Source organism: Bombus terrestris, chromosome 5 (assembly GCF_910591885.1).
Source record: "Bombus terrestris chromosome 5, iyBomTerr1.2, whole genome shotgun sequence".
NCBI lineage: Eukaryota > Metazoa > Arthropoda > Insecta > Hymenoptera > Apidae > Bombus > Bombus terrestris.
The window spans coordinates 7,375,027-7,393,551 of NC_063273.1; the positions used below are offsets into that span (position 1 = coordinate 7,375,027).

General features: G+C 32.8%; 5 protein-coding genes across 7 annotated transcripts in view; 2 read left to right on the forward strand and 3 right to left on the reverse strand.

Moving 5' to 3' along the window:
* Nucleotides 1–319: 319 nt before the first annotated feature.
* On the reverse strand, nt 320–3,195 carry LOC100642365 (cysteine-rich protein 2-binding protein). The gene is made up of 6 exons (XM_003395442.4): nt 2,578–3,195; nt 2,345–2,493; nt 2,042–2,269; nt 1,633–1,959; nt 1,040–1,561; nt 320–898 (listed from the first exon to the last, which is right to left on the reverse strand). Exons 1-6 carry the CDS (start codon nt 2,985–2,987, stop codon nt 543–545), a joined length of 1,992 nt encoding a protein of 663 aa, XP_003395490.1. The 5' UTR covers nt 2,988–3,195; the 3' UTR covers nt 320–542.
* A 325-nt stretch (nt 3,196–3,520) lies between these two features.
* LOC100651599 (cilia- and flagella-associated protein 57) lies at nt 3,521–7,463 on the forward strand. The gene is made up of 4 exons (XM_003395435.4): nt 3,521–3,784; nt 3,866–5,375; nt 5,452–5,622; nt 5,696–7,463. The coding sequence occupies exons 1-4, from the start codon at nt 3,585–3,587 to the stop codon at nt 7,457–7,459; spliced, it is 3,645 nt and encodes a 1,214-aa protein (XP_003395483.1). The 5' UTR covers nt 3,521–3,584; the 3' UTR covers nt 7,460–7,463.
* Nucleotides 7,464–7,565: 102 nt separating this feature from the next.
* Nucleotides 7,566–9,858, reverse strand: LOC100644169 (very-long-chain enoyl-CoA reductase). Its single transcript, XM_020863071.2, has 6 exons — nt 9,735–9,858; nt 9,267–9,491; nt 9,108–9,155; nt 8,561–8,871; nt 7,886–8,295; nt 7,566–7,808 (listed from the first exon to the last, which is right to left on the reverse strand). The coding sequence occupies exons 2-6, from the start codon at nt 9,270–9,272 to the stop codon at nt 7,681–7,683; spliced, it is 903 nt and encodes a 300-aa protein (XP_020718730.1). The 5' UTR covers nt 9,273–9,491; nt 9,735–9,858; the 3' UTR covers nt 7,566–7,680.
* A 1,315-nt stretch (nt 9,859–11,173) lies between these two features.
* On the forward strand, nt 11,174–12,316 carry LOC100646020 (40S ribosomal protein S29). The gene is made up of 2 exons (XM_012308561.2): nt 11,174–11,338; nt 12,211–12,316. The coding sequence occupies exons 1-2, from the start codon at nt 11,277–11,279 to the stop codon at nt 12,314–12,316; spliced, it is 168 nt and encodes a 55-aa protein (XP_012163951.1). The 5' UTR covers nt 11,174–11,276.
* A 1,701-nt stretch (nt 12,317–14,017) lies between these two features.
* LOC100644602 (mediator of RNA polymerase II transcription subunit 20) overlaps nt 14,018–18,525 on the reverse strand; it is a 154,357-nt gene continuing 149,849 nt past the window's right edge. For all 3 annotated transcript variants that reach the window (XM_048406208.1, XM_003395462.4, XM_048406209.1), the window contains 3 exons: nt 17,389–17,645; nt 14,372–14,482; nt 14,018–14,253 (listed from right to left, as the gene is read on the reverse strand). In XM_048406208.1, the coding sequence (XP_048262165.1) occupies nt 14,161–14,253; nt 14,372–14,482; nt 17,389–17,645 (461 nt within the window). In that variant the 3' untranslated portion in view covers nt 14,018–14,160. The remainder of the gene's footprint in view (nt 14,254–14,371; nt 14,483–17,388; nt 17,646–18,525) is intronic.

Here is an 18,525-nt window from a genome sequence, read left to right on the forward strand (position 1 = left end):
GTATGTTATTGATATACTTGATGAACGTAATTGTGGATATTAATTCTATACATGCATACATATAATGCATGAAAGATAATACATAAAGAATTTTTATAATCGATAAAATAGTATATGCAAGGTGCAATGATAACTGAGATTTGTGTTTGCTAGAAGAGAAACTATAGTTCTTTTTTAATAGCATTTAATAATTTATATTTTTAATAGTAAGTTAATAGTATTGGCCATTTGTACAAATTCTATTTCACTTTCCTCTGCAGAAATTATAATTAATCCTATAAGGAGCGTACTGCATTATCATGTGAAATAAATAATTTGATAATTTTTAAAATAAATTTATTAAAATAAATTTATTGTACGGATATTTACATAGTATAGTTCATATCCCGTAAAAATCGAAAATATTCCTTTGTACGTAATAAATAAACGTATTATTGTTTATATATACATTACATACATCATTACACGAAAATCAAATTGATTTAATTAGTGTCACGTGTATTTCATATATGCACAACAAATATATTATTCAATGTATATATTTATCTGCTCAATCGTAAGAACAGCGCGTGTCTACATTCTCGTGAATTCGGTGGCATGTATTTATCATAAAAATCTTGAACAAATTCTTCCACTTTAAAACCGAATTTCTGATATAAAATTAACGCTGGGTTAGTAGCTGAAACGTGTAACGTAACATCTTTGCCCATACACGTTTGGATTAAATGATACAGCATAAATGTTCCTATGCCAGACCTACGCCACTCAGGACGAGTTAGAAAAAATGATATGTAAGCTTCATTGTAACCAACATCGGGAACTAAAATTGCAAATCCTATAATTAACTTTTTGTACAAAACCACACAGCTGAAGTCAGGGTACTGCAAGCACTCTGTCACTGAAAAAAATAAAATTTTTTTCTTAAATACAATCTCGGATATACATATAACATATATGTTGTTATATTTCCAAGACCACAAAAATGAATATTAAAGATAATCTTATATCAAATCATTATATAATCGTTGTGTTCACTCACAATCAATGCCCGGCCAAAAGAATTGGCTGCACAGACTATTAATCGCGGGAATGTGCTGCGGCCTCACATACGAGTAATCAATCGGTGCTGTCGGCGGTGCTTTCCATTTAGGATTAGATTTATTGACTTTAACACGAAGCTCTTCCATTACTTTAACCCATAAAGGACGGCACGAAGTATCTCTTCTTATAAATGGTTTTAAAAGTCTATTTGTGTATGGACTATGCACAGATGTGGGTTCATTGTATCCTTGTAGTCTTTGCTCAAACAAACTTAGATCATCGCCAAAAAATCGATCCAAAACTCTGCCAGAATCTTTTAAAGGTTTCTCAAGTATTTCTGTCTTAGAACCAAAATTATCAATATCCAGTATCGGTAAACCATATTCTCGTTTCAATTTTCGTACAGCTAGTTTTCGGTAAAATCGTCTGATCTCTGAGGGTGCAGAATTAAGAGTCGATTTATTAACTTGTTGTAATAAATATGCTTCTTCCTGATGTGTCATACGTGGAATCTTTTCTTCTAAAATGATATTTGAAAATAATTATTGGAAATGAATTATATCGTAAATATAAGGTAAAAGATATATATACTATTAGTATGATTTTTCTGCCAGGGCCATGGACGTCGTTGCGTAATCTTAAATAAAGAAACAGGTGGTTGTTCTTGAGTAGAACTTAGACTATCATTACTATCTTCTTCGTATTGTTCATCTTCTTCATCTTCCTTTATCTGATCTGTTTTAATATTAAGATTTTCTGATACAGCATCTGTAGTAGATGTCCATTCTGATGTAAAATCATCCAATAATTGTGAAAAGTGAAAATTATTGGTTTGATACTGACAGTCTCTTATTAAATCAGACAATGATGGTGTATCACTTTGTTCAGTAGACATTATATCATCTTCAATCTCCATATCTAAAGTCAAATAATATTAATGTTGTATTAATTTTATAGAATTTTCTATATTGTATTTCACCTATATTGTACAAATACATACTATTTAGCTCATCTTCTTCAAGTAAAAGATCAAATAATGTTTTATCAGGTTGAACATATCCTTGTGAATATGCAGAACAATCTTGATTCTTTGTTGATCCATTTCCATAACTGTTATCTTCTCCAACTGAAATACTTGATTCTGATGGAGTTGGACTAACGTGTAATTTACTTGCTGTTTTTACTTGATTACCAACTTGTTTTTTACGATCCAATATCATTTTTTCATCTATAATTAAAAAATATAAATAATCTTTGAATATTATATAACTGTTAGATGAAAATCATAGGTATTGTTGATTACTTTTAGCAATAAGAACTTCAGGAGGATCATTGTCTATCAATCTCCACCATCCAGATTCTCCTAATTCTGTAGTTCCTGATTTAAAAAAAATTCCGCTATAATGAGAAAGAGTTCCAGATATTGTACCAATCCAATTCTTCTTTCTTTTACTAGAAAATAATAAAAATTAAATCATATATATAGATTTTGTCATGAATCTCAATTTTGGTCAGCTTTCTAGTACAATATCTTACACTGTTTTCTTGAACAAACAATCCCAGTTACGATCAACAAATGTACTAATGTCAGATTTCCAATGAAAGTATCCTCTTTTACTAATACCACTCGACTTTTCACGTAAATTATATAATGTTAATATAATTACATTTAGCCAAGGCATTCTATTACGTGCTACTATTTCTTCACCAAAAGGACTACAATGGAAACAAGTCAAGTCAAAAAATACATCCCCTACAAATGATACTGGAACGCTTCCACGTTTTAAACATTCTATATGAATCTTTCCTAAACATTCATTACAACATAATGCTGGTTTACTGTATGGATCACATAAATGTCCACAATTCTTGCAACATTCTGTTGCAGAGTGATCAACAGATTCTGTTTTAAATTTGCTGTCTTTCTCATTATTTATATCTGCCATTGCTTATTTATTAAAATATAATTTCTGTATCAAAGTTAAATATTTAAAATAAAACAGTCTATTTTATGCACCCATTTATTTAAATACATTTGTCCATAGAATGTAATTATTACTCTAAAATATGAATATTTTAAGATACTATATCATTGATAATTGTTATTTATATATTGATTACATTGAGGTTACTTTTTCATATAGTTTGAAACAGTTCACACTTTACTTCTAATTATCTGAACATAGTCGCGCGTAACAATTGGCGGGAAATTTATAAATGAATGTTGACTCAAATATAAAACTAAATATAAAAAATATAAATAGAAATTGTAAACTTTTTTATTTAATGTAAATTATAATTATTATACGAATGACTTGTCTTTTTATTAACAATTTTATTTCTAATTATCAGAAGTAAGTCAAGCATTCCTGTATTCAGTCTCATAAATAACAATTTCTGCATATTAATCATGTTTGTTGCTATGGAAGTATAAACAACGGAGATATAGACCTTTGAAAATATGTATATGTATATATTCTGTGTATAAAATTCGAAAATTACTTTCGTACTTTTTAAATAAAAAGCAAGAAAGAATTCTCAGAATGGTTATTCATTTACAAAGCAGAGTATTTTATGGTTTAAAAACTGATATAATTTCAAATGCACATTATATTTCGGATGCAGAAATTCTGTATCCCGTTGGAAATGTAATAGCACTTCATAATATTCCGCAATATCGACAAAAATTCATACGTTTATCTGATAAACAACAGATAAATATAATTACAGTTACATACAACAAGTAGGTTTTTATGTATGTAGTTAATGTTTGTATTCTTTAGTATAAAGTTACACATTATCTTTCCAATCCTCTTTTATAAAGGAAGTATATTGCAACATGTGAAATTGGAGAAAAACCTACTATATCTATTTATGATGTTCAAACATTGAAAAGAAGAAAGCTTCTTGGGATACCATATGAAGCCCCTGATGTAACAAAATTTACTTGCATAGGATTTACTTTTGATAATAAGCATCTAGCAGCAGTTACAGGAGAACCTGATCAAACAATGCTTTTTTATAATTGGGAAAAGGGAAAAGTAGAATCCAGTATAAAAGTAGGGACTCCTCAGAATCCATTGGCCATTGTACAAGTATTAGCTTGTAATCCATCTGATGCAGGTGTAGTTGCTCTTGGTGGTCTACACACATTTAAATTCTTAACTCTTTCTGATACCGTATGGAGACCATATGGATTTTCTAAAGCAGACAATATACTTACATGTTCTATGACTTGGTTGGATTCAGATAGATTATTACTTGGAACTAAGGATGGTAGAATACTTTACTTAGAGAATGGTGATTTAAAAAATATCTATAATATGACTGATACATTATTTATGAATCTGAAAATTCGCGAAGAATATGTTATACAAGCTAGTAGTTCAATTACAGCCATGGATTCAAAGGAAGACATTCCATGGGAAAACAATATTCGTTGTTTAATTGCATTTCACAGAGGTTTTGCATTTGCATTTGGCTCAAGAACAATTGTGGTTTTTGAAACAGAGGGCCTGCATAAATATACAAAAAGAAATATTTATATAATACCAACTCAAATATCAAAACAGGAGAATGAAGATTTATATCAAATCAACAGCATAAGTGTTAATTTAAGTTCAGATCGTTTGTTAATTACAACTGGTTGGCCTCAATTATTTTATGCAAAGTTATGGGGACCAGACTTAAATGTAGATCCAGAACCACAAGAATTAAAGATCATGGGTCAATCATTGCATTTTGGACCTATAAGAGATATTTCTGTCTGTGGTTGGAAATCAACTTTCATGACTTGCGGAGAACTTGACCATAGTGTAAGGTTGTGGGATTTTGAATCAGGAAGATTAATTCTACACAAACAATATACAGAAGATATTTGTGGAATTGCTTTGCATCCTACAGGCCTTTTCTGTGTGATTGGTTTTAGTGATAAATTACGTTTCATGAGCATATTAATAGATGATTTATTATCTATGGAGGAATTTTCTATAAGATGTTGTAAAGCTGTAAAATTTAGTAATGCTGGTCATTTCTTTGCTGCTGTTAATGGAAATGTTGTACATATTTATTGCACTATTGGTTTTATTAGCACTTTCATTTTAAAAGGGCATACCAATAGAGTAAAGACTCTACTATGGTCACAAACAGATACAAAGCTACTTACGTTAGGTGCAGAAGGTACTATATATCAGTGGGATATGAGTACTGGTCGCCGTTCTGCTGAGATAATTTTAAAAGGGATTGTTTTACATGACATTGCTCTTTCTGCTGATGAACAGATTACCTATTGCATTGCTGATGATAATAATATATATGAGATAAAAGACAATACGGTAATACATAATTTATTTTTTCTACAATTTTATGAACAGAGAAGCAAAAGATAATTTAGTATATTATCCATGTTAGACGAGACAACATAATATTCCAGATGCAAACATGTATTGCATGCTATTAGGAAAAGAAGATCAAGCTTTGTTTCTTATTTGTCCTGGTGGTATTATTTTATCAGTAGTATGTCCACTTCAAGATCCAGTACAGTACATAACTTTTCACATTCACTCTGCTGATATTGCAAAGGTAAAATTTTGTATAGTAAATGATTTAAATGTATAAAATAAAGTATAAAGTAATCATACTGTATATTTTACAGATTGTCCTTCCTTATAATGAGCAGTTCTTGATATCTACTGGAATAGATGGTAGTTTATGTATTTGGAAAGTAATATACCCTGAAGGAAAAGGAAAGACTGCAAAAGAGCTTACATATACAAATGAAGTGTTAATTAATAAAGATGACTTGCAAGAGAAAATACAAATGATAGTAGATTTAAACGTTAGAATGAGGGAACTGGAAACTGAACACGCGTATAAAATGCGTCAAATAGAGGTAGTACATAATGACAAAGTACGGGATATACATCAAGGATATTTGCAAGCTATCGAAGAGCTAAGAGATAGGATAAGTAGATTACAAGAAGATCACAAGAATGAACTGAACACTATAAACGTCGAAATACTTAAAATGAAAGAGAAACACGAAGAAACGATGAAGCAAATGGAAACAAATTATAATGCTAAACTTATTACAGAATACGATAGATATTTAGCGCTTGAAAATACAATGAATAATATGCGTCAAAATTATGAGAAACGTTTGGAAGAAGTAGAGAAGCATGGCATTGAAAAATTACAAAATGCAACAACTAAATATGAAGCTCTTCTTCATGAGAAGAAATTGCAATTAGAAGAAAGTCAAGATGAAATAACGCACCAGGCGCGAGTACACGAGGAGATGATGACGCAAGTTGAAGATGATGTCGATAAGGAAATATTGGAACTAAAAACAAATTATGAAGCATTGCTACATGAAGAAAAGGAGGCAAATATACGGCTAAAAGGAGAAGCTGGAATGTTGCGCAATAGATATATGGCTAGTTTGAAAGATGTTGAAGAGTTGAAGAGACAATTGCAACGAGTTCAAAGCGAATATGGGTATTTCCAAAAGACTATTCAAGAATTAGAAAAAGATAAAGATGATTTGAAAACCGAAATAAATGAAAGGGATATCACGATTCAAGATAGAGAACGTCAGATATATGAATTAAAGCGTACAAATCAGGAACTGGAGAAGTTCAAATTCGTTTTGAATTATAAGATTACAGAATTGAAAAATCAAATAGAACCGCGGGATCAAGAAATCAAAGAGCTCAAAGAGAAAATCCGAGATATGGAAACGGAACTTGTAAATTTGCATAAAACAACTATTAGTTTAGAATTACAATTACATGAATTAAGGGAAAAGTTAGGAGCTGCAAGACATGAACTACAAAACGAAATGCATCGAAATAAAAGATGTCAACAACTTTTAAAAAGGATACGAATAGATTTGCATGATGCTTCAGGGCTTGTACAAGAACCACATGCATTAAAAATTGCTATAACAAAATTGTATCACAAGTATAGTTCAAGCGATGAATTTTTGCGTAGCCGAAAAGCGGATTTAGATGCGCAATGTGAATTTATAAAGCAGAGGGATCATTTAGAAAGGACAATAGCTTCCCTTAAGAGACAAGTTTTCCAAGATAGAATAGGCAGTGGCAAAGATATAGATAAAACGGTGGAAGAAAATATCATTTTGATCTCAGAATTAAATGCTTTGAGGGAAGAATTGAAAGATGCAAGAAAACACGTACAGCATATGGAAGGTCTGTTAGGTTTAACAGTAAAGGATATAAAGCCGTCAGAAGCGAAAAGAAAGATGGAAGAAGCGTTATATGAGCATGAACAATTGCGAATTGACTACAGATTTCAAATGCAAGAGTGCCAAAATATAATAATTGCTTTAAAAGACGATATGTATAAATTAATAAGCAAACTACCTTGTGAAGAAGCGGAAACTAAAATAACTTTTTAGATGTTTTTACCACGAGTAAGTGAAAATTATAAATACTAAATAAATTTTTTTTATATAAGTTATGTATGTAAGTTATGTGTGTTATGTGTAGTATATTATTAAATCGTTTTCCTATCGTAAATTATTTATTTAAGGAAAAGAAATATTATTAACAAATTGGAACAAAGAAATGTTATAATAATAATTACCAACACAATTTTCTTAAATTAATATTGCCTTATTTAAAGAACAAATGGAATGATAGATTTTCTATTTTTTGGATATTGGGAAAATTCTTTCTTATACGCTTTATGTTTTCCTAATGCCCATATAGTCATTTGATATGCACCAGCTAGGGTAAAGAGAGCAGCTGAAAGAATATGATAGTTACATATAGTATACATTATATTCAGTATTTTACTGATAGAATAAGAAGTATATTTATACCTGGCAAACATGAGGTCATGATAGTAAAACCAATCCAACTGCCAATCTCATAAGTATAATTTGGGCATGATACAAGATTAAACAATATAGTAAAAGGATTGCCAGTGGGTACTGGTATTTTTCTTACAGTACTTCCTGCTGGTCTTAAATTTCTTAGAGCCACATGAATACTCAAGTTTCCCACTTCACAAAGTGCAAATATTACTAGTCCGGTCAGAAACTGCATTTGATTCGGAGCTGTATACAAAGGATGATTTACATGGTATGCTACATACATAGCAAACAGCCAATAGTATGAACAGTTTTTAAAGAGATTGCGCAGTGGCATTGTTGCATGACTGAAACGGTGTACGAACAATGTTTCTAGAAGTCTTTTTGCATAATGTATAGACCAACAAACTGCTGCCACACTGAAATCAAATTTACAATTTTAGGTTTTAATATTCTAACTCTATATAGTTATTCTTGTTGGTTTTGTGTTAATATTTTATAAACATCATAACTAGTTTCATACAGCTATATAGCAGTTTAAAAGTAACATACTGATAATTCAACTGTAACTTATATTTACACAATAATTAATCTCTCATCATTATTTCATTCGACATCTAAGAAAAAAAGGTAATGAAATATTAGGATAAAATTTATTAAGAAGAATTTGTTAAATAAACTTACTGGACTACATTATTAATTTCAGACGCAGTTGCATCACCATAAAAAATCCATGCACGTTGATATATCCATAAATATAGAAATAATGGACCAGCATATTCCACTAAAAATACAGTTTTCCAACTAATCTGTGGTCCAAGATCTTTAAAGTATAATTTTCCACCACTAGAAATAGATAAATTCTTCAATGTATCTGAATCAGATAAAGCCTTTCCCTTAGTATCTAGCCTTAAACATTGTCTGTGAACATGTGGTGCTTTTTTTAGTTTAAATAATTCTTCTTTAATTTCTCGTATGGTTGTAGTAGGTTTCACCTATAAAAATGTAAAGTAAAATACGTCATTTAAGAAAACTTTTGTATTAGAAATTCAAGTTTATGTATATCGCTAGAAATTCATGCATATTAATCAGACTATTATGAATTATTGAATATCGCATACATTATCTATTACATAAAAGTAATGGTTGATAAGTTTAATATATTCGTTGTAAGTTACAAATAATAATGTATGAAAATATTTATTTCATTTTTACTTGTTCATTTACTTACGGATACATTTGCTATGAATTTTGATGACTTCGCGGTCAATATTTGAATCTAAAAATATAAAAAAGGTACATTGAATTATAGATTCTTTTAAATAAGAACTCGTTTATTATCGATTTTAATACATATATATATATATATATTTATACATATAATAAATACCTCCATTGTTGATATATAATAATTCTTTATTAATTAATAAAGATTTCGTAACTCCACTGTGTAAAGAACTGAACGACCACTACTACTTCCAGAACACTACACTACATACTGCGCTTACGGCCAGGTCAGAGAGAAATGTATAATACAGCGCTGTGATCGTTTAATTCCAATTGTACAAAGTTCAATTTTTTTCTGATGACCAATGAACTTTTTCACGTATAATTTCTAAAATGACATTCATGATATTATTGAAAATTGTCAGTACTTATATTCTTTAACATTTCAAAATATTTATATTTGCAACAATTTATATTGATGATATTTCCTTTGTAAATACATTGTATCATTTTTCATATTTATTCTGTACGTCATTAATACATGTAATTTAAATGTAAAGATGCTAAAGTTGACGTAGAAATAAGACGATCACAAAACGACATTTATGTTATTTTTGTGTCTGAAACATACATGTAAGAGTTCTTACGACAAAAGTATTTGTAAAATATGTTAACATTAATTAACCCTTTCCCGTACTTTAGCGAGTCAGACTCGCGATGAAGATTTTGGCCCAAACATAAATATCGCGAGTCTGACTCGCCAAAGTACGGGAAGGGGTTAACACCGAAAATGGCATTTATAGATTGCGTAGAAAATAAAAAATTGATGCAAATAGAATTTATTTAAAGTAGTTAAAAAATTAATATATATATAAAATTAATAAGAATTTCTTATATGTTAAGAAATGTATGTTTATTAATTTGCAATGTTTTACTGATAATATGCTGTAAAGTGTTTAAGATATTATTCTTAGATGTCGCTACTATAACTTTCACAATGTAGATTTCTACGGTAACATCGAAGACTAGACCATAGGCAATAAAATAGATCTGATATGCAATTCTTCTTCATGTTGCATGAGACGTTATCGATTCAGTATAGTAGTGGTTTGAATCGAAACTATATTTTCCTATGAAATTACAAATAAGATGTATAATAGGATAGTTTGCAAAGAAAGTACAGAATCGTATACTTCTGCAACTGATTAAAATCGTAATCCTGGTGCAAACTCGTAAAATTCAAACTCGTAAATTCCAAAATTGGGTGAGTCTAATCTCTATTTTTTTTTAAACAATTTTTTAAACACATCCAGGTAATATTTTTTCGCATCCATAATTCACTTTCAAGGGGCAAAAAATTCAATGAAACTACGAAATCTGTAATCGTGTATGACTTTTGCAAAGAACTATTGATGTAGTTTAATTTCTATAAAAAGTACATTTCTCTGAAAGCGCCTGAATTTTTTTTATCCAAAGTAGTTTCCAGGATATGAGGACTTTATGAAGTTACACTGAACTTCGATGATTTTTGTTACCCTTTTAAACTGAATCATCGCTATTAAAAAAATGTCTTGCATCTGTTAATGGTATCATCATTCTATAAAAAGTTAATCAAAATCGGTGTTTTTTAATTGGGTAATTTTTGTAGTCCGCGGGGCCTCTTAAAATGCGGGATTGGGTTTCGGCGAACGCGCTGAATCTGCCTTGCGTCGGCCCTGTCTATATGTACATATTTTTATATAAAAATTAGACTGCGGGTTTTTATGTATTTATAGAAAACTTAAAAATGTAAAGAAGTTCAGGATACTTACAATGTGAAAAAATCTCTGCTAAGTTCCACTGTTATAAATGACGATCCATAAAAGTATAAAATTGCATAAATATCCGCGGTTCAATAATAATAATAATAGTATATATGTATATTATAACAATAAAGACATGTAATAAGTACAAGTTCTTTTTGATGTTATGTGATGTTTATATTGAATAACGTTCAAGCAATGGCGGGAATCGTTCTAGAGTACGCTAGTGTAACAGTAGTAGAGTGCGCTAGTGTACGCGTAGTGTAGCCTAACGTTGCGTCGTAGAGGTTTCTGGTCATTTCTTGCCATTTCGATTTTAGAGGCAGAGTTGTACAGTTGCTTGTTTACAAAGTTGCTCAGTAATCTAAAAAATGGGTTTCCAAAATATTTGGTATTCACATCCGAGAAAATATGGTCAAGGATCCAGATCCTGGTAAGTATTACTATTTTGTATTATATTTTTAAATTGTAGACAAATCAATTTATATCATAAAGTTACATGCATGTATGTAATAGACCATGTGTTCATGTTTATGTTTTTCCGGTAAAAGAAGATATTTTTATAGTTTTTAGTGTACGTTGTTTAAGATAATTTAAAAATATGAATTGCATGTATGCAATAGATCATGTGTCCACGTTTATGTTTTTCCAGTAAAAGAAGATATTTTTATAGCTTTTAGTGTACGTTGTTTAAGATAATTTAAAAATATGAATTACTAAATAAAAAAATAAAAATATGAATTGCATGTATGCAATAGGCCATGTGTCCACGTTTATGTTTTTCCAGTAAAAGAAGATATTTTTATAGCTTTTAGTGTACGTTGTTTAAGATAATTTAAAAATATGAATTACTAAATAAAAAAATAAAAATATGGATTGCATGTATGCAATAGACCATGTGTCCACGTTTATGTTTTTCCAGTAAAAGAAGATATTTTTATAGCTTTTAGTGTACGTTGTTTAAGATAATTTAAAAATATGAATTACTAAATAAAAAATTAAAAATATGAATTGCATGTATGCAATAGGCCATGTGTCCACGTTTATGTTTTTCAAGTAAAAGAAGATATTTTTATAGCTTTTAGTGTATGTTGTTTAAGATAATTTAAAAATATGAATTACTTTATTATCACTATAATTTAAAAAAATTCATATTTTGCTTAAAAATATTTTTACATTGTTCGAACATAACCTCAATGTAGTATATATTATGCATAGCATTTATAACTTACTATTAGACTGCCGTAGTCTATTTATAATAGTGTTCTTTCAATGTGTAATTAATCATATTGTGTTATTTTACAGTCGTGCTTGTGCCAACAGGCACGGATTAATACGAAAATATGGACTGAACATTTGTCGCCAATGTTTTCGGGAATATGCTGCCGATATTGGCTTTAAAAAGGTATAAAATTTGAATCCTTTTATGTGTACAGATATATTTCTAATATATATAACGATTAAATATTATATCTAAATCAATCTCTTTTTATTTACAGTTGGATTAACAACAATGAAATAGCTAATTGGATAATATTTATATTCATCTTCGTTAATATGTGAGATACAATAAAATTAACTTTTTCTACTAAATATATTTGTATCATTAATTTTAATTAGTCGTTACGTTCAGATCCTCTTTAACTGTTTTAGTGCTAGGGGTTTTTAACACTTCCTTCCTTAACTTCCTTCGCTCTTCTTATCAAATCGTATAAACCTCTTAATTTAAGTCATTTCTGTTCATTGTTTTTGAAAAAATGCAGGTCTCCAAATTTTATTCCACAAATATCAGACGTCTAAATTTTTTATATAGCATATAACATATAGCAGAGCGAAAAATGCATCTAGTTTTGTTGCATCTAGTTCCTTAGTCCCCAATACCCTAAATGTTTCTTCTTCCATACATTTTATTACATGATCCCCTATACAGTGATCAATGATAAGATAAAATGCCGTCTTTATTTGTCCTTTCATAATATGCCGTTTAGCATATCCCTAAAGATATTACGAACTGATGTCCTGCCAGGTTTGGGACTTGTATTTATTTCTTTCCTTTTTGCCCTTACGTAAATGCTTATAATATTCAACTCTGATTCGGTTGTAAATAGCTTTTCATGTGTTTCCATGCCGTTTTTAGTTGCCAAAGTTTCTTGTTTATCGCACACTGAACAGTGTTCTTCTATGTCCGTAATTTTTTTTTATAATTTTTTTTTAAAGTCTTGACATTTCTAGGATAAATATTTATCACAGAATAATACCATGTACGGAATACAAAATTATTGTCAAATTTGATATGCTTTACTTTTCCTTTTATAACAACTTTACACAAAACGTTCTGAGATGCTTTCTGTCTGAGTTTTAGAGATAACAAGTTAAAATGTCAATTAATTGACTAACAAACTGAGATGTATTCTAGTCGAATGTACAATAGCAAGTAAGAATATGGTCTGTGAAGGCGATATTTATACAAAAATATCGATGAGTATTGGCCGTTATCTAAATTAGGAAATCGTCGATGTACGCGTAAACGAGATTCCGGCAAACGCGCTGAATCTGCCTTGCGCCAGCCCTGACTCTACGCGAAGGTACAATTCTCCTTTGATGATTGCTGATATCAGGGCTCGCGTTCGCATATCTCGGGTGTTTAAACGAGCGGCGATAGATACAGAAGTTCTTAGTAATTATATCGGTAAAACAGCAAGATGTTGGTAAGCTGATGTTACAAAAGTCACGTCTATTCTGTAGGTTGCTGCTATAATCACTGACGAGTCGTCTGTGATAATTTGTATGTTCCGAGATATAACATACCATTTAATGTTACGTTTATTCTATCCTTAGTCAATGCATATATTTATTCAATGACTGGTAATAACTGGCAATGAGGTGGCTCCGTCGGTAACTGGTTTCTGTCAAGAATACTACTTGATAAAGACTATGTGTATACGGTACATATTCATGCATATATATTTTTTAATTTAATGCTAAAATGTAAATACATACATACATACATACATATATGGCATATAGAGGCAAGAGTAGATCATATTCATAATTTTGTTAATTAAAATAATAAGGATTTTGTTAATAGAGTTTGTGATAAGAATAAGACATATTTTGTTAAGTGAAATTTATTGTTACAGAAGTAGATTATCAGTAAGATTTTGTAGCATAAAATTACCAAATGATCATTAAAATTATCGACGAGACCTTGATACGGATCATTTCGATACAAAGAACGATAAATTAAAAATTTCCTTAAATTACACCAGTGGCTTTTCTATACTGACCGAAATGCTCCAGATACTGTTGTATCGTATCCAATGGTTGATAAATATCGTTCATTCGGTTCTATAAAAAGACGAGAAACTTGAATTATTTTTTCAGCGGAGAACATCGTTGACTGTCGAAAGCAAACAGTGTTGACGCACGCTGTCTCTCCGAAAAAGCATGTTATTCATTAAATTACCTGCAAATACTGCGGTGCTTGATTGGACACGGTAGATCCGAGGAATCCTTGTAAAAATTCACGCATCAATTCCCATGCACTGCCGGGAACCACGCAGGGTCTATATTCCACCTATGAAACATGGAAACCAATTATTCAATATATGTTCAGAAATAATCAACAAGTACACGGTACTTGATGTACCTTTTTCCACTTTTCACGACGATTCTTTTATGTTGCTTCGATATTTCTTATTTTCAGAGAAATTATTTCCAGGCGCAATCGAAACGACGGAAAGAGGAAATCTGTGAAAAAGTAAAGAAACAGAATGCAAGTCGAAAGAAACGATAACAGGACGTGATTAACGCAATCGAAAGTTAAGCTTGTTTCTCGCCCTGACGACAGGATATCTCCGGCTCGAAGAAAGCGCGAACGCTCGAGGGAACGTCTTCCGGTTTGCGGCATACGTCAACCACCGACACGCTTTTCTTGCTGCGCGAACTTGTTTAGCAAGTAATTCTCTGATCGAAAGCGCCTCGTGGTGTGTTATGATTAACAGGCTGATTTGATTTGACTGCAAATGAGGCTGATTTAAACGTACAATAAAGAAGGTGGTGACAGAAAGGTGAAATATTTCATCTTTTATCGTAGCAAAATCGTAGAACATAAAAGATATTGTGAAAGCGTGTAAATGTCGCAGAGTATTATGTTACCAACGTGAAATCGAAATTGAAATTCAAAGAAATTGAAACAACGTCCCTCTGAATGGAGTTTGCGAGAAGAATCGATCGGGGCCGTGAACCATTCGCTCTTTTCGTTGCTCGTTTCTCTTTGCTTCGCGTTCGCCGATCAAGATCATGCTCAGCTACGTCAAAGGAAGCTGCAGGTATCATGTTCATCGAAATCGATCGTAGTAGTATTCAACGGATTGCTGGAAACCTCCGACCGAAGGCGAAACGACGACAATGCCCATTTTTATTCCATCTTTGCTTATCAATTTGTGATTTGAAAAGAAATTTAAAAGTCATTTAAAAAGAATTTAAGGCTTAGAAATGGGAAAGTTACGGATCCAGGGCTCAGAGATCGGCAACTTACGGATTCAGAGTTTAGAAATTGGAAAATTACGAATTCAAAACTTAGAAACCGGGAAGTTGCGAATTCAGAGCTCGGAGATCGGCAAGCTGTCGAGTCGTAGCTTACAAATTGAGAAGTTACGAAGTCAAAGTTAACAAATTGCAAAAATTACGAAGCTAAGACATTGCGAAGCTATAAATTTCCTATCATTTTATTCATAGTTTTTTAAACGTATAAACTTTCCAAATCGTAAATTAAGAAACATCAACAAGTTTACAGGTCGTGAAAACCGCAACGACCATAGGATCATCTTTTTATAAAGAAGTAAGCATGTACGCGCGACGGTTTTTCTTGCGTCGCAGGGAACGCGAAAGAACGTAGAAACAAGGAAGATGGTGACGCGGAGGAGCGTGAGTTAGTACGGTTCTACGGTGTGGTATTTTCTCGAGTGAAATTAATGGGGGAACAGGGGTTTTATCGTAACATATTCGACGTCGTGGTAGAGTACAAACAGCGCTGTTACCGATATAAATGGCTGGTGGATCGGTCGAAGGACCACATCGTTGGTCCACCTTGTAGAACGGAAGTTACAGCATTTTCACGCTATTGCGAGGCGACGTCCGATGACCGAGAAACATTCTCGCGTTAAAAACTCTGCTTACGATAGGTGGAATAATCATCGTTGTTTCAACTTCTTTTACAACGAGATTTATTAAATAATATTAAAGAAAATCAGATGGTTAATAATGCAAATTTCAAAAGTTGAATTCTTTAAACTTAGAATTTGCCCGAATGCCGTTTAATTAATTTTCCGAGCTAATTGAATTCTAGATGATAGCAGTAATTCAAACAAGAAGCGTATTTAATTAAAGAAGATTTCTTTTATAACTCGGAGCATCGAGGGGGCATATTTTCGAAAATCTTTCAAACGAGATTCCGGTATTTTACCGCAAATTTTGTGATATTTTCTCGTATCGATTCACCTATCCAGCGCACCTATCGTACGTTCGCAGCTAGAATTTCACAGAAACGCGTTTGCGGTATCAGGCGAACGAAATCCTCGTGTGCGACGGTATGAAACGCGGCGGTCAGAAACGAGTCGAGAGGAACCGAAACGCGTTCTACAGAAATTCAATTTTTATTAAATCTCTGCTCAAACCTGATGCACTTTCAATTTAAAAGAGAAGCTCTATCCACGTGACGGTATTTTAATGCTTCGTATTTTTTTCCGAAATCTCTTAACGTTTCCTACGAAGACACGTAACGTTGTATATTCATAAAATTTATCTGCAAGCGTTGGAATATTCTTTCGTGGACAAACGTGTGATATTTCGATGTTGTCACTCGACGCGATATTGCAGTCGCAGGCAATCATCTGCGGCCAATTGATCGTACAAATCGAATCCTTCCAATATTCTCGATAGTCCGCGCGCTTTCACGAGCATTTAATCGAAGTTTCATGGAAGCTCGATCGAAATAGAAAAGGAAGGTCCGCCTTTGGTGACGCTCGTAACGAACAGAGGTAATTCACGCGTGTACAACGAATCTCACGGTGGGCTAAAACTGTCGATCGATATTACTGCGATCGTCGTGTGATCGACAAGCCGTTGTGAAGTAGCGCAGGCTATTTCGCCGGTTTCCAAGTTTAATCGCGAGTTAATTAGCTGGCGTGATCCTTCGCAATCCCTTGGCAACGCGGCAGTCGGCTAGCCTGGTAACGAGTTTCGCGAATATCACCCGTGCTAGACATCTGCCGCGATTATTAATTCAACCGATTATCTGGCCGAAAGTTCTCTCTGCCTGCTATGAAAAGTTACGGAACTCTGCCACCGCGAAGAAATGGAAAAGACGTCGTTTCGTTTCGCAGTTCTCCGTTATTTTCGGGGTTAATTAGCTTCCTTCGGGATTAAAGATCGCTTAGAATCCATCAATCTCATTTGGTTCCCCTTGTAGATATCGCTTACCTCGACCAGAACGCCTTTGAAATTCTGATTAATCGTCACGCTGCCGAGCTTCACGCAGAAATCGCCGATCTCGAATCGCGGACCCTTCGATTCCATCTTTTGCATTTTGTTCGTGTAGACGCTCGACATCTTGTACATTAAGAGATCGAACAGACCATCCGCTATCAGCGGCACCACTTTGTTCCCTGATTCTAGAATCGCGAAGGCTGACGCTGGCTGCTCCGAGTTGTGGAGGACGTGGAGAGTTCTTTGAGCACCTTTAACAAATACAAAATAAAAAAATATAGAATCAACTTTCCGAATGTGCAAGAAAGACAGCTTTTTTCCTCTTTTTTCATATAAATGCAAATATACAAATAGAAATTGTTAGGTCCGCGCGACGTTCTTTATTGTCCGACCGTCAAGGCCCAAGCATCGTTAGAAAAACCCTAATAAACCTAAGGCCCCACCATAAACCGAGTCTCATTAGCTTGCAGGAACCTTGAATCCTGCAAGTAACTTCGGTTTATAGCTGGTACTTAAAAATGTCCTTAGGTCTATTGAACCTATTGAACCTTCTTAAAGATTACGGAGAAAGCTGGTAGTTATAACGGGAAAAACTGGTAATTATATGATAGGGAAAACCAGGCATTTATATAATAGAAATGTTCGGATTTTCCCACGAGTCATGCCGGTAGGGTGTTTAGGTAGGTGTCTTTCCTCCGTAATCACCTCAGAACGTACTTCAGAGTTTCTATGGGTCCGACGGAAAGTTCCTTTGGGTCCGACGGAAAGTTTCTATGGGTCCGACGGAGAGTTTCTATGGGTCCGATGGAGAGTTCATACTGTTCTAACGGCTCTCACGGTACCTAGAGTCCCCATAGCTCTCGCAGTGTCTAGCTCCCATAGCTCTCTCACGGCTCTTACGGCTCCTATTGCTACTACTGCTACTACTGCTTCTACGCCACCAAGAGAGTCAACTCTACTAGTTCGCATCCCTAAAGGGCAGACATACAAGGGAGTTCAGTCAGTCAGTTCCAGTCAGTCAGTCAGTCAGTCAGTCAGTCAGTCAGTCAGTTCAAGTCACTCAGTCAAGTTAGACGGTCGAGGTCAAGCAGTCGACGTCTATTCATTCGGTTGATTCTGTCGATTCGATTC